The 26,044-nt window shown below is 42.0% G+C and overlaps 1 protein-coding gene across 1 annotated transcript in view; it reads right to left on the bottom strand.

The window, feature by feature from the left end:
* Positions 1-302: 302 nt before the first annotated feature.
* The window catches only part of LOC120303017 (vomeronasal type-2 receptor 26-like), a 32,085-nt gene continuing 6,343 nt past the window's right edge, over positions 303-26,044 (bottom strand). Inside the window, exons 2-4 of the mRNA XM_039332100.1 lie at positions 10,240-10,531; positions 8,097-8,202; positions 303-1,207 (exon numbers count right to left, since the gene is read on the bottom strand). Coding sequence (XP_039188034.1) covers positions 303-1,207; positions 8,097-8,202; positions 10,240-10,531 — 1,303 coding nt within the window. The remainder of the gene's footprint in view (positions 1,208-8,096; positions 8,203-10,239; positions 10,532-26,044) is intronic.

Genomic DNA, 26,044 nt, shown 5'->3' with positions numbered 1-26,044 from the left:
AAGTGAACCCAACCCAAAATATTTTTAAGACTATTTTGATTAAAATCAGTAAATTGAAAAAAACAGCGTGTTGAAGTTTATTTCTAGGTGGGTCATGGGGCCTCACTGTGAACAAATAACATTAATGAAAAATGAAAGGATGGGTGATTATTGCTGATTAGCAGATATTTTGTGATTAGTTATATCATTTGATTTCCAAATATTAAAAGAAAAAGAATCCTACTCATTTCTTTACTTTTAAGAAATCAGATCAACTAAACAGATTCCAAACTTACAACAAAAATTTCCAGTTACTGCATGAGTCAGAAGTTCTTGTGCCTCATTATATTCTCTCTACAATTCAGATGTGGCCTCAATAGGATAATGTAGCATTTTGGAAAAAAGATACAAGCCAAGAGACCAGCCCCGGAGGCCAAGATGGAGAAGATCTCCACGGCCACCATGGACTTCCCTTTGGTGCTCAGGTAAGTGGGGAGGAAGGTGATCCAAACACTGCAAAAGACCAGCATGCTAAAAGTAATGAATTTGGCTTCGTTAAAACTATCAGGCAATTTCCTAGCCAGAAAGGCCACCGTGAAACTGACAAGGGCTAGGAAACCAAGGTAGGTGAGGACAGCATAAAACATTAAAGCTGAGCCTTCCTTACATTCCAAGATTATCTCTCCAAACAAGGAGTGGAAGTCCATGTTAGGAAATGGGGGAGAGGTCACCAGCCAGGTGACACAAAGAACTGCTTGGACCAGGGGACAGGTGATAACAATGAAGTTGGTCAATGGTTTTCCCAAGAGTTTCCTTGTCCTGTTCCCAGGCTTGGTGGCCATGAAGGCCAGAACCACTGTGACAGTTTTTGCTAACACAGAGGAAACTGCAAGGGAAAAGAGAATGGCAAAGGCAGTTTGTTGGAAGAGACAGGTGAGGTTCCTGGGTTGACCAATGAAGAGGAAGGAGCAGAAGAAGCAGAGCAGGAGAGAAACCAGGAGGATGTAGGTGAGATCTTGGTTGTTGGCCTTGACAATCGGTGTGTCATGATGCTTAAGAAAAATTACCAGGACTACAGATGTGATCACACAGAGAAAAAGAGTAAGAAAAATTAAAGCATATCCCAGGGTGTCTTGATAGGAAAGGAAGTGGATCTTCTTGGCAATGCAGTGGTCCTTGTCCTTGTTGGGATATTGGTCTTCTGGGCAGGGGTCACAGCGAGCTGCATCTGAAATCAAGAGTCTTTGTCTTAGGACTTTGGGACATCCACAGTGAGCTTTATCCCCTCCCACACCTCAGATCCCAGTTTGACTATTTCTGGTTAGTACAATTCAAAAAATGACATGGTGAAAAGAACTCCTGGGCAACATAGTACCCTATAAAGTGAAAATCACCTAGATTCAAAATAAGCCTCATTTGCCCAGAGATGGGGTCTCTCTCTTTTCCATTCATTGAGCACTTGCACGATTATTTCATTTTCCTTTCACAGGGAGAATTTGGTACCTGATGATTTTCCCCACATCATACTGGAAACCCAAGTAGACGGATAAATCTGTCAGTTAGGGATCCTACTTTTTGCTGTTTATATAGATTTTCGCTTGGTGTGTCATAAAATCATAACCTGACACACACACACATGCATAAACAAGAAGGCTCACACACCTAGTGTGGAATGGGTGGACTGTAAGGAGAGAGAAAGAATTTCCCCTATTTCAAATCAGTTTCTTCCATCATGCATTCAGAGTATTTTTGCAGGAAGGGACAATAGAATAGAATAGAATAGAATAGAATAGAATAGAATAGAATAGAATAGAATAGAATATAGAATAGAATAGAATAGAATATAGAATAGAATAGAATAGAATAGAATATGTGGAATGGAATGGAATGGAATAGAATAGAATAGAATAGAAAATATGGAATAGAATGGAATAGAATAGAAATAGGAATAGAGTGGAATAGGGATAGAGTGGAATAGAGTGGAATAGAATAGAATAGAATAGAATAGAATAGAATAGAATAGAATAGAATAGAATAGAATAAAAATAGGAATAGAGTAGAATAGTAATAGAGTGGAATGGAATGGAATGGAATGGAATGGAATGGAATAGAATAGAATAGAATAGAATAGAATAGAATAGAATAGAATAGAATAGAATAGAATATGTGGAATGGAATAGAATAGAATAGAATAGAATTAGAATAGAATAGAATAGAATAGAATAGAATAGAATAGAATAGAATAGAATAGAAAATATGGAATGGAATGGAATGGAATGGAATGGAATGGAATGGAATGGAATAGAATAGAATAGAATAGAATAGAATAGAACAGAATAGACTAGAACAGAATAGAAAATATGGAATGGAATGGAATGGAATGGAATGGAATGGAATGGAATAGAATAGAATAGAATAGAATAGAATAGAATAGAATAGAATAGAATAAAATAGAATAGAAAATATGGAATGGAATGGAATAGAATAGAATAGAATAGAATAGAATAGAATAGAATAGAATAGAATAGAACAGAATAGAAAATATGGAATGGAATGGAATGGAATGGAATGGAATAGAATAGAATAGAATAGAATAGAATAGAATAGAATAGAATAGAATAGAAAATATGGAATAGAATAGAATGGAATGGAATGGAATAGAATAGAATAGAATAGAATAGAATAGAATAGAATAGAATAGAATAGAATAGAATAGAATAGAACAGAATAGAATAGAATAGCAGAGTTGGAAGGAACCTTAAAGGTCTTACAGTCCAACCCTATAAAACAATGTTAAGACTCTAGAAAGAGTGCAGAAAGATCAACAAAGATGATTAGGGGACTGGAGGCTAAAACATAGAAAGAATGCTTATAGGAACTGGGCAGGAAACCCTATACCATTTCAGCAGACGAATGATTGTCCAATCTCTTCTTTAAAAGCCTCCAGTGACGGAGCACCCACAACTTCTGAAGGGAAGCCGTTCCACTGGTTAATTGTTTTAGGAAATTTCTCCTTAGTTCTAGATTGTTTCTTTCGTTGATTAATTTCCATCTGTTGCTTCTTGTCCTGCCCTAAGGTGCTTTGGAGAACAGCTTGACTCCCTCTTCTTTGTGGCAGCCCGAGATATAGGAACATTGCTATCATGTCCCCCCTTGTCCTTCTCTTCATTAAACTAGACATACCCAATTCTAGCAACCGTTCCTTATATGTTTTAGCCTCCAGTCCCCTAATCATCTTTGTTTCTCTTCTCTGTACTCTTTCTAGAGTCTCAACATCTTTTTTACATTGTGGTGACCAAAACTGGATGCAGTATTCCAAGTGTGGCCTTACTAAGGCATTGTAGAGTGGTATTAATATGTCACGTGATCTTGATTCTATCCCTCTGTTAATGCAGCCTAGCACTGTGTTGGCCTTTTTGGCAGCTGCAGCACACGGCTGGGTCATATTTAGGTGATTGTCTACTAGGACTCCGAGGTCCCTCTCACAGTTACTACTATTGAGCATGGTGCCACCATCATTAAACTAGACGTACCCAATATAGGTAAATTGATCTATTTCTCTGACATGCCTGTAAGTTTTCAGGGAGATTGATAGTCCGGGTAGAAGAGGCACACTAAAAGTAATACAAATGAACAGGCACACTGCTCTATTAATTCATAAAAAAGATCAGTGATTGATTTTCCCATTGGTATATGACAGGAGGAATAGAAAGGACAGCAAGAAATCTCTAAATTGCTGCATTAAGTCTACCCTATATAAAATTGGGTCAGGAAAGCAATCCTGCTACTCAGTTGGCAGGACAATTTGTATCTGTATCTTCAATCATGTCAAACCTACCAAAATAACCCAAGATAATCATAATATTTTGAGCTACCAAATGTCTTACTTGATCCTGGAAGATCTATATTTAAGGTGCGCTCTACCTGTCTTATTTGAAATGGTCCCTTCTGGACAAGGTTCACACTGGTAGCAGCAAACTTGTTTGCCCTCTGGAACTCTTCTCCTCTCTCCAGCCTGGCACCTCTTCATGCCACACCTGGCAAAGGGCACCTTCTAAGAGAGAAAAGATAAAGACTTGAGATGGTCTAACCAATGAACACAATTCATTGATTAATTTCCCCATTCCTGTTTCCACCTTCCAAATATATTCAAAATAAATGGTTCACCATGATTTACCAGAAATCAGGAACAGGTCCTGAGGCATTCAGGCCAGTGTCATTCCTAACTTACCAATGGATGCTGGAAATTGGAACTGAGACCTCAGTATGCAAATGAAGGTGTTTCACATTGAGCTACAATGTGATTCTTTTAGAGCAGGGGTATCAAACTGCTGGCCCACGGGCTGGTTTCATCATAACGAAGCTGTGCCTACCCCATTGCCGGCAATGCAAAAAGAGTTGCTCTTATGGTTCCGGCTAATGAAACATTCCAAAGAACTTCCAGGCATTATTTTCCTAAAAGTCTTTTATTGAATCAAAATGTCAGCACAGGCACAACGAAGGGATGCTAGGATCTAAGTTCTCTTCCTCTGAGCAGTTAAATTATCAGCATATTCCCTCCCTAAATTAGCCGTTATATCTCACATTATCCAATTAGTGTGAAGGTCAAATGTTTTCTTCCTCTTTCTTTCCCGGGCTTTACCCCCAACCCCCCTTCTGCTCTGTATTAACCCCATAATTACCAGAGAATTCTGCATATTGTCAAAAGCAAGAATATACAATATTTGCAGTGTTGACATCCGCAATGCATTGCGACATGACATGTGACGTGATGTGTTTGTCACCCATGTTTTAGAGAAATTTTGAGGCCACTTGGAGGTTTTTCTCTGTCCTAAGGGTCACCTGAGTAGTGCAAATGAAGGTGTGGAGACTTCTTGGAATTGCTGACATCATTATCTACCTCCAGTCTACAACACAGTCCTTTTAGCAGTCCCAAGAAGGCTCCACATCCATCTGCACCACTCAGTGACCCAGACAAACCTCCAGGTGGCCTCAATGACTCTCTAAAAGAATGCAAATGACCAGCTGTCTGCAAGGAGTATAAATCCTTCCACTCCCCACCATCCAGTCAGAGCTGAAGAAGCTTCTTGGATGAGAAGAAAAAAAGTCTAGTTGCCTCATAAAAAAGCACCTTTGGGATTTTGCAGGGACAGTTACCGAAACACCTTCTGCAAATGTAACTGGACAATTGAGAGATAAGAGGGGGAGAGGAACAAAAATGGAAAAGTTAACTGGGAAACTTTCATGCACAAAGTCTCAGTTCTGGCTTTGCTTCCCTGTAACCACGTGGCTTCTTAGAAAAAAAAATATTTTCACTTCACCTGGAATCGAGAGTATTTCTTTCCTAAAATACCAAGGTAGGGCAGATCTGACACATAGCTTTTTCTAAAAGAAAGAACCATAATGATCCATTGAAGAGGAATGATTCACAGAGTTCACTGTTTCTTCCTCTATCAATCTGGATTTTCAATCAGGATTTTCCCCCCAATCATTCGAGGTGATCAGCTGCCTTGGAAAGCCCAGGGAAATCATCAAAACAATTAAAAAACGAAAGCTAGAATATTTCAGACATGTGATGCGACACCCAGAAAAATACGGCATACTCCATTTAATCCTTCAGGGAAAGATTGAAGGCAAACGAGGTCCAGGCAGAAGAAGAACATCGTGGCTTCAAAATCAAAGGGACTGGTTGGGACAAAACTCAGCAGCCCTTTTTCGTGCGGCTGCTGATAAAAACAGGATCACCAACATGATCGCCAACGTCCGACAACAGATAGGGCACAAGAAGAAGAGGATATATATTTCCAGTGGGGCTGATATTCTGCATCCCCAGGAGAGAAAGAGTTTTTCCCTGAATTGGGGGTATTTCCCTCCAACCCACCTTTGTGGCCCAGATGATTGAACTGGCGTTGATAGTGAAATCCTGGCCTAGGGAAGCTCTGGGATCTATTCGGCCAACTTTCACTGGGACAAAAGACAAATTGGGGAGCAGACGCCAGTTGAGAATCTCATAACGAGCAGATCCCAGTCCATTTTCTGAGAAGGATATTTCATCTCCAGCACTGTTGTTGAAATGGACTTTCCTCAAATAGGGAAGGAGCTGAAAGAAAGGAGAACTTCAGAAATTCAATTAATTGGGACTCCCGATAGAATGGAGCTTTCATAATTTATTTATTTATGAGACTTATATACCGCTTTAAGTGCAAGCACTCTCTAAGCGGTGTACACCAGTAAGCAATGTGTATATATATATATATATATATATATATATATATATATATATATATATATATATAGGTCTTTGGTTGTTCGGGTTTTCTCCCGGTAAAATTGGAAGTGCTGGCAACGTTTCGACGAAGTCACTGGCAGTTAAAAGAAGAAACAGCTAAAACCAACAATTGCTGCTTCAAAGCAGAAGCTAAAAAACACCAGCTGAAGATGACGAATGTGACTTCGTCGAAACGTTGCCAAGACACTTCCAATTTACGCGGGAGAAAACCCGAACAACCAAAGACCTATATACAAATACCCGCGAAAACCTCAGATATATATATATATATATATATATATTATATATATATATATATATATATTTACATTGCCCCCAACAATCTGGGTCCTCATTTTACCTACGCCGGAAGGATGGAAGGCGGAGTCAACCTTGAGCCGGTGAGATTTGAACCGCTGACCTGCTGAACACAGTCAGCTAAAGTGGCCTGCAGTACTGCACTCTAACTGCTGCGCCACCTCGGCTCCTCATAAATTCCCTGAGAGGCTGGATTGACCACAGTGTGTTACTAAGTTTGAACGGACTTTCCTGGGTTTAGGAAAGTTTTCAAAATTAAACTGGATGGAAGGCTTTATACCAGTGGTTCTCAACCTTTTTATACGGCGACCCCGGTCATAAGGACGTGCCACGCATGTGCGATGTGGTGCGCATGCGTGGCAGCGCCCCCATGCGCAGCGGCACCCCATGTGCGGTGGCGCCCCCATGCGCGGTGTGCATGCGCGACGGCGCCCCCATGCGTGGCGCGCATACGCAACGGCGCCCCATGCATGGCTTGCATGTGCAGTGCCGCCAGCTGAGGAAAAAAATGGCGGATCGCATTGTTTGGCGACCCCCGTAAAATGGTCGTTCGACCCCAAATGCGGTCGCAACCCACAGGTTGAGAACCGCTGCTTTATACTCTTTGAAGACAGCTAATAATTTGCATTTTTTTAACTCCATTCCCCACCATCCAGTCAGAAGTGAAGAAGCTTCTTGGATAATAATAATAACAACAACAACAACAATAAAGTTGGAAGGGACCTTGGAGATCATCTAGTCCAACCCCCTGCTCAGGCAGGAAACCCTACACCATTTCGGACAAATGGCTGTCCAGTCTCTTCTTAAAAACTTCCAGTGTTGGAGCATTTACTGCTTCTGGAGGCAAGCTGTTCCACTGATTAATTGTTCTCACTGTCAGGAAGTTTCTCCTTAGTTCTAGGTTGCTTCTCTCCTTGATTAGTTTCCACCCGTTGCTTCTTGTCCTGCCTTCAGGTGCTTTGGAAAATAGCTTAATTCCCTCTTCTTTATGGCAGCCCCTGAGATATTGGAATACTGCTATCATGTCCCCCCTTGTCCTTCTCTTCGTTAAACTAGACATACTCAATTCTAGCAACCGTTCCTTATATGTTTTAGCCTCCAGTCCCCTAATCATCTTTGTTGCTCTTCTCTGTACTCTTTCTAGAGTCTCAACATCTTTTTTACATCGTGGTGACCAAAACTGGATATGTTTTATTTCGCTGTTTTATTTCACTTCACTTTCCCCCCTCTACTGCTTTTCAACAAAACATTAAAACACGTTCCTTTTTCTTTCTTGCTTTTTACATCTGTCCCGAGAGCCATTTATATGTTATTATAGAGATTTTAAGCAATAGTTCAAAAATACACATGCAAAGTTTCCTCTCTAAGCATTTGTGGACTGGATAAAAAGTCCCAGAGATTACCTGCCATGAATGGATTCTGGAGATACTCTTTCCAAGCCTCATCATGACTGTTCGTGTTCCTGATCCGTGCATTGCATGTAACGCATGTGCCAGAGCAAAAATGGCATTGTAAATATTGTAACTTTCACCCGTCATGGCTGTTTCGAAGACGTAAGAGGCTACATTTTGCAATTTTTCCTTTCCTGTGCATGTCTTTTTCCCCTTTTGAGGTTTCTGGACTGCACAATCAAATACCTTTCCCCACCACAGTGGCAGAAAAATATCCCCTTGTGGGTTCAAAGGATCTAACATCAGAAGGAAATGGGCGAATTCCGAGAAATCACTGTTGTGATCCCTAATATGCAAAGCTCCATGGAGGGGCTTTACAATTTTCAGTGTCTCTTCATAGTCCATCTCGCTAAGTTTCCAAAGGGAAGTTAAGATCCAAACATTTTGAAATGTTATCTTTTGAAATTCTTGATAAAAACTCAAAGCCACTGGAACGTTTTCAATACTATTGGAATCTCCAAACAGAATAACCACTTCCACTTTAAACCAACTTTTGAAAATACGGATGAAATTGTTGGCCACACTAATCATTTCCTCAGATTTGAGCATTTCAATGAAGGCCAGGCAGATCTCCTTCTCCTTGAGCATTGGCACCAGAGATGAGATGAAATGTTCCCCATACTCACTTTCAGAAACCATAAGTCCAACCCAGTTCCACTGGAAATGCAGGAGCAGCTGGACTAAACCCACATATTGATGGAATTCCTTGGGATTAATCCAGAAGAAGGATGGATAAACTCTTCTGTCTCCCTGAGTGAACTCAAAGCCAACACCGAGCTGGAGAAAGTGAGATTCTTCTTTCAAAGACAAAGTAAAATTTTATGGTGACTTTAGGGATCACCATTCTGTGGTTTATTGCCCCACCAGTCAGGCTGACTCACTTTGAATGTCAAGCTTAAGCTTCTTCCCTTCTTAGCAAGAGTCACCAGTTACATACCGTATTTCCTGGCGTATAAGATGACTTTCTAAAGCATGCAAATTGGCTGTGAAGTCGGGGGTCATCTTATACGCCGAGTCGTCTTATACACCGGAAATTACAGTAGTTTCCAGGGTATAAGATGACTTTCTAGGCATGCAAATTGGCTGCGAAGTTGGGGGTCGTCTTATATGCCGAGTGGTCCTATATGCCGGAAAATACTGTATTTTGCCTGGTTGTGATAGATCAGAAGTCAGGGGAACAAACCATCAACTCATAAAGAGAGTTTTAAAAAAACTGCATTGAAAGGGTAGCTACATTTTTGTAAAGAATGTTAGGAAGGAATTCTTTGGGGCAAGTACAGAATTTCAGAATTATCTAGTTTTGGGAGGATTATATAAAACATATAAGGACAAGTTGCGAGAATTGGGTATGTCTAGTTTAACAAAGAGAAGGACGAGGGGGGACAGGATAGCAGTATTCCAATATCTCAGGGGCTGCCCCAAAGAAGAGGGAGTCAAGCTATTCTCCAAAGCTCCTGAAGGCAGGACAAGAAGCAACGGGTGGAAACTAACCAAAGAGAGAAGCAACCTAGAACTAAGGAGAAACTTCCTGACAGGGAGAACAATTAATCAGTGGAACAGCCTGCCTCCAGAAGCAGTAAATGCTCCAACACTGGAAGTTTTTAAGAAGAGAATGGACAGCCATTTGTCCGAAATGGTGTAGGGTTAGATGGCCTAGATGACCTCCAAGGTCTCTTCCAACTTTACTACTATTACTATTACTAAGTCATATCTTGAGACATTAAATATAAAAAAACCAGTTCAATAGATTCTCTAAGTCTCAAATGTGCCCTCTCTTTGCTTTCATCTTGGGCTTCTGTGTGTGTACTTTGGTTGTTTGTCTACTCTAGTGGTTCTCAACCTTTTTAATGCCGCGACCCCCAAACGGTCATAAGTCGAGGACTACTCAACCGGTCGTAAGTCGAGGACTACTCAACTGGTGCAGCATCGTTTGCAGAATGGGACTTTTGGCGGGCTCAGCAGGGCAGAGACAGCCTGGACGATTCCTATTGGCTTTTGAAAGCCAATAGAATTAGACTCTATTCAAGAGAGTCTATTCTATTGGCTTTCAAAAGCCAATAGAATAAAAGGGAGTAGCACAGCTAAGGAAAAGGGGGGAAAAATGGCGGACTGCATTGTTTGGCAACCCCCGTGAAATGTTCATTCGACCCCAAATGGGATCCCGACCCACAGGTTGAGAACCACTGGTCTACTCCATGCTGCATCCAGTGCAGTTCCCCTTACCTGTGGGACTTTGAAGATGCTGAAGATGGAGGCCATCAGCCTTGAGGATTTGGGGTTGAGACCTCCGATGACAGAGAGCAGACGGTCCTGCCTGTCACATTTATAACCTGGAACCGTATGGCCTCTTGTGGAGAGCAGAGAAAGGCTGAATAAGGAAACTCTCATCTCAACCTGGCAATTGTCATAGATGTGAAAGCCAAATGTGATGTTGGGGAGGAGAACTAAATCCTTGTTGGCCTCCGTAACTGCAAATACCAAGGTCTTGAAGTGCTGGTAATTCTTGGGTATTAATCTATAGTGAGAAAAAACATCGGGGAACATGACAGGAAAGCTCATGATTTCTGGCAGAATTTGGCTGTTCGTTTTTTGCATTTTAATAATAATAATAGTAGTAAAGTTGGAAGGGATCTTGGAGGTCATCTAGTCCAACCCCCTGCTCAGGCAGGAAACCCTACACCATTTCGGACAAATGGCTGTCCAGTCTTTTCTTAAAAACTTCCAGTATTGGAGCATTTACTGCTTCTGGAGGCAGGCTGTTCCATTGATTAATTGTTTTCACTGTCAGGAAGTTTCTCCTTAGTTCTAGGTTGCTTCTCTCCTTGATGAGTTTCCACCCATTGCTTCTTGTCCTGCCTTCAGGTGCTTTGGAGAATAGCTTGACTCCCTCTTCTTTATGGCAGCCCTTGAGATATTGGAACACTGTTATCATGTCCCCCCTTGTCCTTCTCTTCGTTAAACTAGACATACCCAATTCCAGCAACCGTTCCTTATATGTTTTAGCCTCCAGTCCCCTAATCATCTTTGCTGCTCTTCTCTGCACTCTTTCTAGACTCTCAACATCTTTTTTACATCATGGTGACCAAAACTGGATGCACTATTCCAAGTGTGGCCTTACCAAGGCCACACTTTGAAGCAGCAAACCCCAAGTATGAGTTTTCTCATTTTTTTTTTTAAAAAATGTTCCTTCGTTAAATTCGAAAGATTTGGTGAGAAAGGAGAAAAGCATACAATGCATTCAGAAAGTATTCAGACCCCCTTCGCTTTTGTCAATTTTGTTACGCTGTAGCCTGATTCTACAGTTGTTGAAATTCATTTTTTTCCCCTCATTAATCTACACGCAGGACCCCATAATGAAAAGGGGAAACAACCTGACTGAGCTTGAAAAGATCTGCAAGGAAGAATGGCAGAGAATTCCCCCAATCCAGGTGTGCAAAGTTTATTGCATCATACCCCAAAAGACTTGAGGCTGTAATTGCTGCCAAAAGTGCTTATAGGGTACTGAGTGTAGATTAATGAGAAAAAAAAATGAATTTCAACAACTGCAGAATCAGGCTGCAGCACTTTGCATCTTAAGAAGAACTCTTGGAATATTTCTTCCAACAGGCATCCTTTATTAAGAGAAAATGGTTGCAGGCGTTCTAGACAGGACCTGGGGGCCAAACCCTACGGTTCAAGGTTTTAAGGGATCCCCAGCAGCCCCACCCCACCCCACCATCTTTCCAGTGCCAATCCTAGGCGTTACATTTCCACCCCCTTTTTCCTCACTGCCGGTGGAAGGGAGACTTCAGAGGGGAGTAGATGAAAGCTAATGGCCTCATTGTTATGTTTAGTCCTTTTGGTGGTATCCACATTCAGTCCCTTTGAAGTTGTACCGAAGGAATTGAGGGCCATAAAGCCCCTTTGTTCACTCCCCTTCCCTTCATTGTATGACAGAATACAGAGATGGCAGAAATGGGGTTTTCCATAGTCGATAACTAGAGATGAAATATAATTGGATTCTGACAAGTGAAGGGGGTCTCAATATTTACTGAATGTACTGTATATTCTTCTATTGTTCCTCCCTTGTTCACTTTCCTCCAGTGGCTGTAATCTTTCCCTATTACTCCACTAGCAGCCAAATCAGTGATTAATATTTATATAATATTTATATGTTACTTATATGTAAGGGTGTAGGTCTATACATATCTTGTATATAGTATGTTTTAGGTGTGTGTTATGTATGTGTACACTTGAGACCAAGCAACTAAATTTCATTTTTAATGTGTGCCATTGTGCCCACAGAAAAAAAATGACAATAAAGGTTATCTAATCTAATCTAATCTAATCTAATTTAACCTAACCTAACCTAACCTAACCTAACCTAACCTAACCTAACCTAACCTAACCTAACCTTACCTAACCTAATCTAATCTAATCTAATCTAATCTAATCTAATCAATTTGGTTGAGCAGATATTTCAGGACTGAAGCATAGAGTAAGACTCCATGGGGGTTATAGCATTGATTTACCTCAGGCTATTATTCATGAGCCCTATTATTCACGAGTCCTGTTGATTTCAAGGCTAAGTTTTATTTTTATATTTTTACACTAGCTCTCACTGGAAAGAACAAAAGGTTTCTTTGAATTTTCTACCATGACTTTCTCTCCAAATTAACATTACATCTCAAAATCTTCACTAAGCCAGCACAGTTTCTTATGTGTTGTTCCTCCTCACTTTATATAAACATTTATCATTTTTCTAATCAAGAGTTCTGAAAGATTAGTGGAAACTAATCAAGGAGAGAAGCAAACTGGAATTAAGGAGAAAGTTCCTAACAGTGAGGACAATTAACCAGTGGAATTCTTTGCCTCCAGAAGTTGTGAATGCTCCAACACTGGAAGTTTTTAAGAAGAGATTGGACAGTCACTTGTCTGCAATGGTAAGGAGTCTCCTGCTTGAGGAGGGGGTCAGACTAGAATACCTCCAAGGTCCCTTCCAGCTTTTTTTCTGATTGATTGATTAAACTCCATTCATGAACAATGCAGAGTAGAAAACTGAAATTTTACCCCACACTCTAAAAGGGCTGAATTTTGAGTTTTCCAATTTGACTTTCAATCCAAATTAACATTACAAATCAAGTTCTACTCTGGGCAGAGTTTCTAGTGTATTGTCTCTCCTTAAATTTTGTTGCTTATCATCTTCTTGATGAAGAGTTTTGCAAAGAGTTCCAGCCAATCTACGAGCCTGGCTTTTTATTAAGAAAAGCACAAAGATTTGAATTACACTTGGACATTGCAAATATCACTAGAACAATCATTTAAGAAAAAAGTGTCCCTAAATCTAAAGCAAAGCAAACAACAATGGTTGGAAACTGACCAACGAGAGAAGCAACCTGGAATTAAGGAGAAAGTTCCTAACAGTGAGGACAATTAACCAGGGGAACTCTTTGCCTCCAGAAGTTGTGAATGCTCCAACACGGGAAGTTTTTAAGAAGAGACCAGACAGCCATTTATCCGAAATGTTATATCGTTTCTTGCCTGAGCAGGGGGTTGGACTAGATGACCTCCAAGGTGCCTTCCAGCCTATTCTATTCTATTCTATTCTATTCTATTCTATTCTATTCTATTCTATTCTATTCTATTCTCCTCCAGGTGAAACTTACGAAGTATAAACAGGAAGTTTCTGTGGGTGTGTTTGAAAGTCTGGTTTCTTCAAAGGAAGAAAGTTTTGCAGATGCAAATTCCCACCAATAATGAGATCGCCAGGCTTGTAATAGTATCTGGGAAGGTTGAAATGTTTTTTTGAGACACATTTACGTTGTGTCTTCTTCTCAGAAGCTGGAGGTAGGAGCCAGCAGAGCAGCAGCAGGAGAGGTAGCCCAGTCATTCTTCTCATCTTCTCTGCTAGATCAGAAATCAAGTAACTAACAAAATGAAATTCAATGGTGAAAAAAGCAAGGTTCTACATTTAGGCAAGAAAAACCAAATGCACAGGTACAGCATAGGTGGCACCATGCTCAATAGTAGTAACTGTGAGAGGGACCTCGGAGTCCTAGTAGACAATCACCTAAATATGAGCCAGCCGTGTGCTGCAGCTGCCAAAAAGGCCAACACAGTGCTAGGCTGCATTAACAGAGGATAGAATCAAGATCACGTGAAGTATTAATACCACTCTACAATGCCTTGGTAAGGCCACACTTGGAATACTGCATCCAGTTTTGGTCACCACGACGTAAAAAAGATGTTGAGACTCTAGAAAGAGTACAGAGAAGAGCAACAAAGATGATTAGGGGACTGGAGGCTAAAACATATAAGGAACGGTTGCTAGAATTGGGTATGTCTAGTTTAACAAAGAGAAGGATGAGGGGGGACATGATAGCAGTGTTCCAATATCTCAGGGGCTGCCATAAAGAAGAGGGAATCAAGCTATTTTCCAAAGCGCCTGAAGGCAGGACAGGAAGCAACGGGTAAAACTAATCAAGGAGAGAAGCAACCTGGAACTAAGGAGAAACTTCCTGACAGTGAGAACAATTAATCAGTGGAACAGCCTGCCTCCAGAAGCAGTAAATGCTCCAACACTGGAAGGTTTTAAGAAGAGACTGGATAGCCATTTGTCCGAAATGGTGTAGGATTTCCTGCCTGAGCAGGGGGTTGGACTAGATGACCTCCAAGGTCCCTTCCAACTTTATTATTATTATCGATCATCGCACAGTCAGCCAGATGTTCAGACTGGATTTGGCATTTTGTCTACCTATCGAGTCCTTACCCAGGACCTGGGATAGGCAGATGGGGATGTTTGATGGTATTACAGATATCGTCGCAGGATGGAAGCAGTTCCTAATAAGGCTGCCTTTTGCAATTGACTAATAGCGAATGTGTCAATGCCAATGGTGTTCAAGTGGTGCTCCAGTTGTTTTGGAATTGCACCCAAGGAGCCTATGACTATTGGTACTACCCTTGCTTGCTTTTGCCACAGTCTTTCTATTTCTATTTGTAGGTCTTTGTATTTTGTTATCTTCTCCAGTTCTTGCTCTTCTATTCTGCTATCTCCAGGCACTGCCACGTCCACTATCCAGACTTTTTTGTCTTTCTTATCGACAATTGTTAAGTCCGGGGTGTTATGTTGCAGGTGCTTGTCTGTTTGAATTCTGAAGTCCCAAAGCAGTTTAATTTTATCATTTTCTATGACTTTCTCTATTTTATGATTCCACCAGTTTTTGCTTACAGGCAAATGATATTTTTTGCAGTTCTTCCAATGCACCATTGTTGCTACTTTGTCATGCCGCTGCTTGTAATCAGTTTGTGCAATCTTCTTGCAACAGCTTACCAAGTGGTCCACTGTTTCTTCAGCTTCTTTGCATAGGCGGCACTTACTGTCTGTTGCTGTCTTCTCAATTTTGACTTTGTATGCATTTGTTGTTATTATTATTATTATTATTATTATTATTATTATTATTATTATTATTACTACTACTACTACTACTACTATAAGTTTATGCAGAAGCCGAATTGCAGGCATCCCTTTAAATTTCACCAGAGCCATGCAACCTGGCCTTGGGGCAAATTTATATAATTCATGCTTTTTTCTTACCCGTGTTTGTCCTGTGACGGTGAAGAGAAAACTAGACCAGATGAGTCTGGTCAGGAATTACTTGTTTGCAAGACAAGAGATTATGAGATGTTCTGCCTCCACCTGCAGGACTCAAAGCATATTTTTAAAAAGCAGATGTTACCTTGTGGGTAGATTTTTGTGGGTAGAAATCTGTAGGAAATACATTGAGAATTATTGTCCTTATAATTGTAAGGAAAAGCAATTGTCCTATCTAGTTAACAATGGCTGTGATGAAAGAAAAAACTGAGGCCAGCTGTGTCTCCCTAATTCAAGAGTTTACTCTTCGTAAGACAAGGTAAACTGCCATGTCTTTCTCCTACAGGGAGAAGTCAAAGCATATTTTTTTTTAAAGCAGATTTTCTCTTGGAAGTCTTTTCCGGGTAGAAATCCTCAAGGGTACACACATTAAGAATTACTGTTCTTATGATAATTGCAAGGAAATGCAATTTTCCTATCTGCTTAGCACTGGGTTTCATTTGTATATCAGAAGGGAAAAAAATATCCTTGTGTCGCTTGTTAATCCTCAGTTCATACAGACTTTGGAGTCAAGATGAAGTTGGGTATTTGACCTACGTGACTTCCATACACAAAATGGGGTTTGGCCTGTGGCCTATACAGAATTCAAATGCAGCACCCAAAGCAAACAATTCAGGCCCACTGCAGTGATTTCTTGCAAAGTATGTACTGATGGAGGCTTCCTCCAAAACAATAATGGGAGACATACCCCTGCAGACTAAATGCACTCATATTTATACATTTTAGAAAGGAAGGGAAGAATGATGCATAGACACATATTCATAAGTAATTACAGAACAGATCTCAGGTTAACAGAATAACAGAGTTGGAAGGGATCTTGGAGGTAATAATAATAATAGTAAAGTTGGAAGGGATCTTGGAGGTCATCTAGTCCAACCCCCTGCTCAGGCTGGGAACCCTATACCATTTCAGACAAGTAGCAGTGCAGTCACTTCTTAAAAACCTCCAGCTTTGGAGCATTCACAACTTCTAGAGGAAGGTTGTTCCACTGGTTAATTGTTCTCACTGTCAGGAAATTCCTCCTTAGTTCTAGGTTGCTTCTCTCCTTGGTTAGTTTCCATCCATTGCTTCTTGTCCTGCCTTCAGGCGCTTTGGAGAATAGCTTGACTCCCTCTTCTTTGTGGCAATCCCTGAGTGTTGGAACACTGCTATCATATTACCCCTCATCCTTCTCTTCATTAAAACTAGACCTGCCCAATTTCAGCAACTGTTCCTTACATGTTTTAGCCTCCAGCCCCTAATCATCTTTGTTGCTCTTCTCTTCACTCTTTCCAGAGCCTCAACATCTTTTTTACATTGTGGTGACCAAAACTGGATGCAGTATTCCAAGTGTGGCCTTACCAAGCGATATTAAGACTTCACGTGATCTTGATACTATCCCTCTGTTAACACATTTATGTATTAAAAATATTTGGTGCCTCTCTCATATCAAAATGAAGCTGGGTGGCTTACAGTATCAAAACATTAAAATGTTAACAGATTTCTAAAACAATAAAACAGAAAATCGCAATCCAAATAAAATTATAGTTAAAAGATGGGGAGGGAATGGACAGGATGTGTAAGGACCCACCCCACTTTGCATCTTAAGAAGACAGAACTCTTGGAATAATTCTTCCAACAGGCATCCTTTATTAAGAGAAAATGGTTGCAGGCGTTCTAGACAGGACTTGGGGTCCAAGCTCTCCCATTCAAGGTTTTAAGGGGTTCCCCAGTAGCCCCACCCAATCACCCCCTTCTTCCAGCGACAGTCTCAGGCATTACACTCCCCCCCCCTTTTCCTTACTGCCGGCTGGATGGAGACTTCAGAGAAAACTACATGAAAGGTAATAGCCCCATTGTTATGGTTAGTCCTTTTGGCGATATCCACATTCAATCTCTTTGAAGTGTACTGAAGGAAGTGAGGGCCATAAAGCCCCTTTGTTCACCCCCTTCCCTTCATTGTATGACAGAATCCAGAGAAGGCAGAAATGGTGTTTTCTGTAGTTGATAACTAGAGATGAAATATAATTGGATTCTGATAGGATGCATGGGGACAGGGAATTGGGACTGCCTCTTAATACATCATACCTCCAGTGTGATGCTCCCCCATTTGGGCTCCAAGTCATGTGGCAGAATCAGGTCTTTAGGCTCTGCAAAAGAAGGGTGAGAGGCAATTTCTCCTTAGGGGGTAAGATCCTCAAAGGATGGAAAGTGATCAAGGAGAGATTCAACCTGGAAATAAGGAGAAATTTCCTGACAGTGAGAACAATCAACCAATGGAACAGAAATTGCCTTCAGATGTTGTTGGTGCTTCATCACTGGAGGCTTTCAAGAAGAGACTGGACTATCATCTGTCAGAAATGGTGTAGGGAGTCCTGCTTAGGCAAGGGGTTGGACTAGATGACCTACACGGTCATCTTCCAACTCTGATCCTATCCTATCCTGTCCTGTCCTGTCCTGTCCTGTCCCGTCCTGTCCCGTCCTGTCCCGTCCCAACCCGTCCCATCCCATCCCAACCCAACCATCCCATCCCATCCCATTCCATCCCATCCTATCCTATCCTATTCCATCCCATCCCATCCCATCCTATCCTATCCTGTCCTGTCCTGTCCTGTCCCATCCCGTCCCAACCCGTCCCATCCCGTCCCAACCCGTCCCATCCCATCCCATCCCATCCCAACCCATCCCATCCCATCCCATCCCATCCCATCCCATCCCATCCCATCCTATCCTATTCCATTCCATCCCATCCTATCCTGTCCTGTCCTGTCCTGTCCCATCCCAACCCGTCCCATCCCGTCCCAACCCATCCCATCCCATCCCAACCCATCCCATTCCATCCCATCCTATCCTATTCCATCCCATCCCATCCCATCCTATCCTATCCTGTCCTGTCCTGTCCCGTCCTGTCCTGTCCTGTCCCAACCCGTCCCATCCCGTCCCAACCCACCCCATCCCATCCCATCCCATCCCATCCCATCCCAACCCAACCCAACCCATCCCATCCCATCCCATTCCATCCCATCCTATCCTATTCCATCTCATCCCATCCCATCCTATCCTATCCTGTCCTGTCCTGTCCTGTCCCGTCCCGTCCTGTCCCGTCCCGTCCCAACCCATCCCATCCCATCCCGTCCCAACCCATCCCATCCCATCCCATCCCATCCCATCCCAATCCCATCCCATCCCATTCCCATCCCATCCCATATCCCATTCCATCCCATCCCATCCTATCCTATCCTGTCCTATCCCATCCTGTCCTGTCCTGTCCCAACCCGTTCCATCCCGTCCCAACCCATCCCATCCCATCCCATCCCATCCCATCCCAACCCATCCCATCCCATTCCATCCCATCCTATCCTATTCCATCCCATCCCATCCTATCCTATCCTGTCCTATCCCATCCTGTCCTGTCCTGTCCCAACCCGTTCCATCCCGTCCCAACCCAACGCATCCCATCCCATCCCAACCCAACCCATCCCATCCCATTCCATTCCATCCTATCCCATCCTATCCCATCCCGTCCCGTCCCATCCCGTCCTGTCCTGTCCTGTCCCGTCCCAACCCGTCCCATCCCGTCCCATCCCGTCCCAACCCATCCCATCCCATCCCATCCTATCCTATCCTATCCCATCCCATCCCATCCCATCTTATCCTATCCTATCCTGTAGGAACCACAGCAGAGAAGGCGCTTCTCCTGGACCCCACCAGCTGGAGATGCAAGGAATATGGTCCAATTGTGCCATATTCTGGACTTGTGGCTCTGCTGAGAGTCAGTCATGAGTTGGTCAATTCCCATTTGGAGTAATGTAACATCCTTCCCATTGGGCTGCCCTTGAAGACTACTTAGAAATTAAGCTGATCCAAATGTAGTGGTTGGTTCAAATGTAGTGGCACACCAAGTACTGGACACTACTAGATTCACCCATGTTATCTATCCAAACTATCTATGCACACAGATGTCCTAGACGAGCAATCCCTAATGGGCTTGCAGCTTGGTGGTCCATCTGGGGAGGGTAGAGGAGAACCGTGCTATGTGAGTGGCAGGCCATTGCGCATGCACACAAATCTCAATTGCAAATTGAGCTGCATGCAAATGCATGTGTGCACCGGCCAGTTGCTAGTGTGAGTCTGAGCTGAGCACACAATTTTTTTGTGTTGGCCTGTCACTCAAATGAGTCGAGTTGCACATGCATATGTGTGCCCCGTCCTGTGGCCCGGTTGAAAAGAGCCCATGGCCCAGTAGTATCCTATCCTATCCTGGGGTTTGTGGTTGGGGGTTGTGGTTGGGGATTGGTTATAAGTCACATTTTTTCAGTGCTTTTGAAACTTCAGAGAGTCACTTGTGTGCAGGTGCTCCGTTTCATGTAGGTCAATTATCCAAATTCACTTTGACTCTCAAGTCCAGCAGCTCTGTGGATTAGCAACAAGAGACACATCCATGTTTTCCCCTTCCTGATGCACAAACACAATGGAGTGCTAAGTGGGCGGGACAATTGTTTTTCCTTGCAGTTATCAGAAGAACAATAGTTGTTAATGTATCCCCTGAGGATCTGAAGCCACAAAAATCTTTCAAGACGAAACCTGCTTTAAAAAATATGCTTGGATTTCTCCAGGTGGGAGCAGGACATGTCCCCTTATCTTACAAAAAGCTAACTCCTGGATCTGAGGAGACTCAGCTGCTCTTAGTTTTCTCTTTGGTCACAGTCCAAACACAGCTAAGAGGAAGCATATTTGATATATTTGCCCTGAAGCCATCCAGGTGACATGCCCTGTGTTTATCCTGTTAAAGCTCTGGTGAAATTTAAAGTGATACCTTCATTTCTGATCAAGGAAGGAAGGTGACAAGAATGACTCAGCTGCTTCTCCTGCTGGTGCTGCTCTTCTGGCTCCTGCCTCCAATTATGGCTAAGAAGATGCAAACCCTTTGTGTGTTGCCACAACGCTACAAGATTCAGGAACACTACTACAGGCCTGGTGATGCCATTATTGGTGGGAATTTGCCCTTGGGGAACTATTGGCAAACTTTCTTAGACTTTAACAGAGACCCATATCCATTTTCTCTCCCATATTTGTAAGTTTTACCTGGAGGACAAATATCTAGGTCAGTGGTTCTCAACCTGTGGGTTGGGACCCCATTTGGGGTCGAATGGCCATTTCACGGGGGTCGCCAAATAACGCAGTCCGCCATTTTTTCCCCCTTTTCCTTAGCTGTTCTACTCCCTTTTATTCTGTTGGCTTTTGAAAGCCAATAGAATAGACTCTCTTGAATGGAGTCTAATTCTATTGGCTTTCCAAAGCCAATACGAATTGTCCAGGCTGTCTCTGCCCTGCTGAGCCCGCCAAAAGTCCCATTCTGCAAACGGTGCTGCGCCAGTTGAGTAGTCCTCGAGTTACGACCAGTTGGGGGTCACGGCATTAAAAAGGTTGAGAACCACTGATCTAGGTAATTGTTTGATGTGTTTGCTCAGAAATATTTATTCTCATTATGTTTCGGTTTCTCTTGTAGTTCAGATCTTTGTGCTTTTCTCAATAAAGAGCCAAACTGGCTAGTTAAATAGAGTAGTTTATCTTTCTAAAACTCTTCATCAGGAAGATGATAAACAACATAAAGAGAGAGGAGGGATATTATTTTAGGAAGTTTACTAGCCTAATGAGGAAGATGACTTGCACTGTTAATTTGGACAGAAAGTCATGATTGAAATCTCAAGTCAGAGTTCAAAGCTTTTCCAGCATGGGGTACTGCAAAAAACTTAACACTCAGTTTTGGAATGCAAATGCTTATGAATAATGGCCCTCAGTAAATATTTCCTGTGACCTCATTCAAGTCTTATACTCAGCAAAGGATGAGGGGGGACATGATAGCAGTATTCCAGTATCTCAGGGGCTTCCACAAAGAAGAGGGAGTCAAGCTATTTTCCAAGGTGCCTGAAGGCAGGACAAGAAGCAACGGATGGAAACTAAGCAAGGAGAGAAGCAACCTAGAACTAAGGAGAAACTTCCTGACAGTTAGAACAATTAACCAGTGGAACAACCTGCCTCCAGAGGCGGTGAATGCTCCAACACTGGAAGTTTTTAAGAAGAGACTGGACAGCCATTTGTCCGAAATGGTGTAGGGTTTCCTGCCTGATCAGGGGGTTGGACTAGATGACCTCCAAGGTCCCTTCCAACTTTATATTATTATTATTATCGATCATCGCACAGTCAGCCAGATGTTCAGACTGGATTTGGCATTTTGTCTACCTATCGAGTCCTTACCCAGGACCTGGGATAGGCAGATGTGGATGTTTGATGGTATTACAGGTATCGTAGCAGGATGGAAGCAGTTCCTAGTAAGGCCGCCTTTTGCAATTGACTAATAGCGAATTTGTCAATGCCAATGGTGTTCAAGTGGTGCTCCAGTTGTTTTTGGATTGCACCCAAGGCACCTATTACTATTGGTACTACCCTTGCTTGCTTTTGCCACAGTCTTTCTATTTCTATTTGTAGGTCTTTGTATTTTGTTATCTTCTCCAGTTCTTTCTCTTCTCTTCTATTATTAATTATTATTATTATTATTATTATTATTATTATTATTATTATTATTATTATTACCTATCCTGAAAAGAGAAGAAAAACTGATTAGGTCATAGAGGAGAAATTGGGAAGGATGATAACCACAGAAGCAACATGAAGACAGGAGGGATGATAGAGGGACATGAAATGGTCCATGATATGGATAGACAGGATTTTTTCCTTTCTCAAAAATCCATCCAAGTTTAATCAAGAAACATCTTTTAAAAAAAAACCATTAAAAAGACAAGGCAAATTCCACCAGCACACACAAGTGTTGCTGTAATGTTTCACAATGTTTCTCTCACTATAGACCCACACCCAACAACTACCACCAGTTCATGGCTTTGGTGTTTGCAGTGACAGAGATCCACAAGGATCTGGTACTTCTCCCCAATGTTACTCTTGGCTTCAACATGTATGACAATGGCTATTGGAAGAAGAGGGTTTCTTTGATCAACCTCTTTCTGCTCTCCACCCGTGACCAAATGGTTCCAGGTTATAAATGTGACCAGCAGGACATTCTCTTCTCTGTCATTGGGGGTGACAACCCCCAATTCTCAATGCAGATGGCCTCCATCTTCAGCATCTTCAAGGTCCCACAGGTACGGAGACTCCTTTAGATACAGTTATGGAGTAAACAAACTATAGAAGTGAACACAGACACCAAAAGACAGGGGGGGCGTCAATAGCATATGGCTTAGACCGGGGGGGGGGGTCAAACTCACAGTGTCATGTGATGTGTCATGACATATTGTGACTTCTCATTGCCGGAGCTGGGGTGGACACAGCTTCCACGTGATGCATTCAGCACATGGGCCAGCAGTTTGACACCCCTGACTTAGATAATTGGTACTACAGCTGGATTCATTTTTCATGTGTCAAGGTATCTTTTATATATCCTGTAAGAGAGACATAGTGTAATATTTCTGTACTTGCCATGAGAAACTCTTTTTATCCATAAAATGGTAGACATTCTTTCATTGCAGTTTAATTCCTGCACAAACTGGTGACTTGTTTCCTTGGATTCTGACATGTCACAACTGGGAAAATATGTTAATTTGGTGGCTCTTATCTATCAAAATGAATCAGTTTGACTGATGGGGGTCAATAAAGTACACAACTGGGACCCCCAAAGTCACCATCCATCTTTACTATTGTCTTTTAAAGAAGATTCTCACTTTTTTCCAGCTCAATATTGGCTTTGAGTTCATTCAGGGAGACCGAAGAGTTTATCCTTCCTCCTTCCGGATTAATCCCAAGGAATTTCCTCAATTTGTGGGTTTAGTCCAACTACTCCTGTACTTCCAGTGGAACTGGGTTGGATTTGTTGCCTCTGAAAATGAGAATGGAGAACGATTCCTCTCAACTCTGAGGCCAATGCTCCTGGAGAAGGAGATCTGCCTGGCCTTCACTCAAATGGTAAAACACGACGCTTCTAATGTGGAAGTGTACAAATTCACTTTACATTCAAAAATATGGGCTAATGTTGAAATCATTCTTTCATTTGGAGAATCTGAACTTGTTAAAAAATTTCTTTGGGCTATGAACGTTTATGTATTTAATGAAAGGAGACCAAGTAAGAAAGTTTGGATCTTAACTTCCTACTGGAAACCACATGCAAATGATTTTCGACATAGTTGGCACCTGTTTAAGCACTTGCACGGGTCTCTGCATTTTAGGAGCCACAGTGGTATTATCTCAGAATTCAGCAACTTCCTCCTCTCTTTAGAACCTTTGAACCCACAAGGAGATATGATTCTCCCACTGTGGTGGGAAAAGGTCTTTGGCTGTGAGTTCCACAAGCCAGGTCACTCTTTTGTAAAACGGAAGAAATATTGTACAGGAAAAGAGAATGTACGGAATCTGCCAACCTACATGTTTCAAACGAGCATGACCGGTGAAGGTTACAATGTCTACAATGCCATTTATGCTCTGGCACATGTATTACATGCAATGTATGGATCTGGATCACGACCAGCCACGATGAAGTTTGGAAAGAGGATCTCTAATGTTCAGTCCTGGCAGGTAATCTCTGACACTTTTTATTCAGTCGTTAGAACTTAAAGAGGAAACTTCCCATATGTAATATTTGAAACATTCATTAAATAGCTGTATGCTGCTATATCAGTGTACTTCAGAGCAGATTAAAACAGCAGTTATTGAAAAAATAATCTGAATTAAGTACAATGTTTTGTTGAAAGGGGGAAGAGGGGAAAAAATAAGAACTGCAAACCAGTTTAAGAGTGTTTCAGCCACATCATCAGGCTAGTTGTTCAATTTCCCATCTGTATGCAGATTTGTTATTGTCTCAAACCAATCGTATCATCTGGAAACTTCAGCACTTTAATGGAGGGATTCTTTGAGATGCAGTCATTGGTATAGAAAAAAGAGAAGTGTAGAGAGCATACAGCCCTGGGGGTGGGGCGGGTGGGGTCTGTGCTAATTGTACAGGTATCAGATGTGATTTTGCCTAGCTTCACCTGTTGCTTCCTATCTGTTAGAAAGCTTATGATCCACTTACAAGTGTGGTCAGGCACACTTAGCTGAGTTACTTTAGTAAGAAGAATATCTGGAATGACGGTATTGAATGATAAGATAGATAGATAAGAAGATAACCTTTATTGTCATTTTTATATGTGGGCACAATGGAACACATCAAAAATGAAATGTAGTTGCCCGCTCTCAAAGTGAAACACATACATGACACACACCTAAACATACTATGAACAACATATGTATAGACCCACATCCCTACATATACGTAGCAATAAATATAAATATTGTCCATCTTGAATATATAACGGAAGGAGGAAGCTTGAGAGTTCGCAAGGTTAATGCTGTATGGAATGAAACTCTGGCTGAATTTGGACGTTCTGCTGTGATACCACAAGCCCCCTCCTCCCAGACAAGGAAAACAGGTCATGAAGAGGATGTGTAGTGTCCCAGTAATCTTGAGGACCCTCTCAAGCAGCGCTTCTGTGCTATGAGAAGAGTACAGAGAAAGAGTACAGAGAAGAGCAACAAAGATGATTAGGGGACTGGAGGCTAAAACATATAAGGAACAGTGCTAGAATTGGGTATGTCGAGTTTAACGAAGAGAAGGACAAGGGGGGACCAATAGCAGTATTCCAATATCTCAGGGGCTGCCATAAAGAAGAGGGAATTAAGCTATTTTCAAAGCACCTGAAGGCAGGACAAGAAGCAATGGGTGGAAAATAATCAAGGAGAGAAGCAACCTAGAACTAAGGAGAAACTTCCTGACAGTGAGAACAATTAATCAGTGGAAAGCCTGCCTCCAGAAGCAGTAAATGCTCCAACGCTGGAAGTTTTTAAGAAGAGACTGGACAGCCATTTTTCCGAAATGGTGTAGGGTTTCCTGTTGAGCAGGGGGTTGGACTAGATGACCTCCAAGGTCCCTTCCAACTTTACTACTACTACTACTACTACTACTACTACTACTACTACTACTACTACTACTATTATTATTATTACTATTATTATTATTATTATTATTATTATTATTATTATTATTATTATTATTATTATGTCCTGGATGGGAAGGAGGGAGCTGCCAATGATCTTTTCGGCCATTCTCACCACTCTCTGCACCTCCTTCCTGTCTGAAGCAGTGATGCCTCCAAACCAGACTGTGATGCTGTATGACAGGACCCTCTCGATTGTCCCCCTGTAGAAAGTGGTCAGGACAGGGGAAGGAAGATGTGCTTTTCTCATGCGGTGCAGAAAATGCAGGCGCTGCTGTGCCCGCTTCACCAGTTTTTCACTGTTGAGTGACCAAGTCAGCCTACTCGTTAGCTGCACATCTGAGCTAAAGTCTACAAAGAGGACCCTTGCATAGGTCTTTGG

Source organism: Crotalus tigris, unplaced genomic scaffold (assembly GCF_016545835.1).
Source record: "Crotalus tigris isolate CLP2741 ecotype Arizona unplaced genomic scaffold, ASM1654583v1 scf7180000024447.884657, whole genome shotgun sequence".
Lineage (NCBI taxonomy): Eukaryota > Metazoa > Chordata > Lepidosauria > Squamata > Viperidae > Crotalus > Crotalus tigris.
The sequence above is the reverse complement of the archived record's forward strand: the minus strand, read 5'-3'. Positions and strand labels throughout refer to the sequence as shown.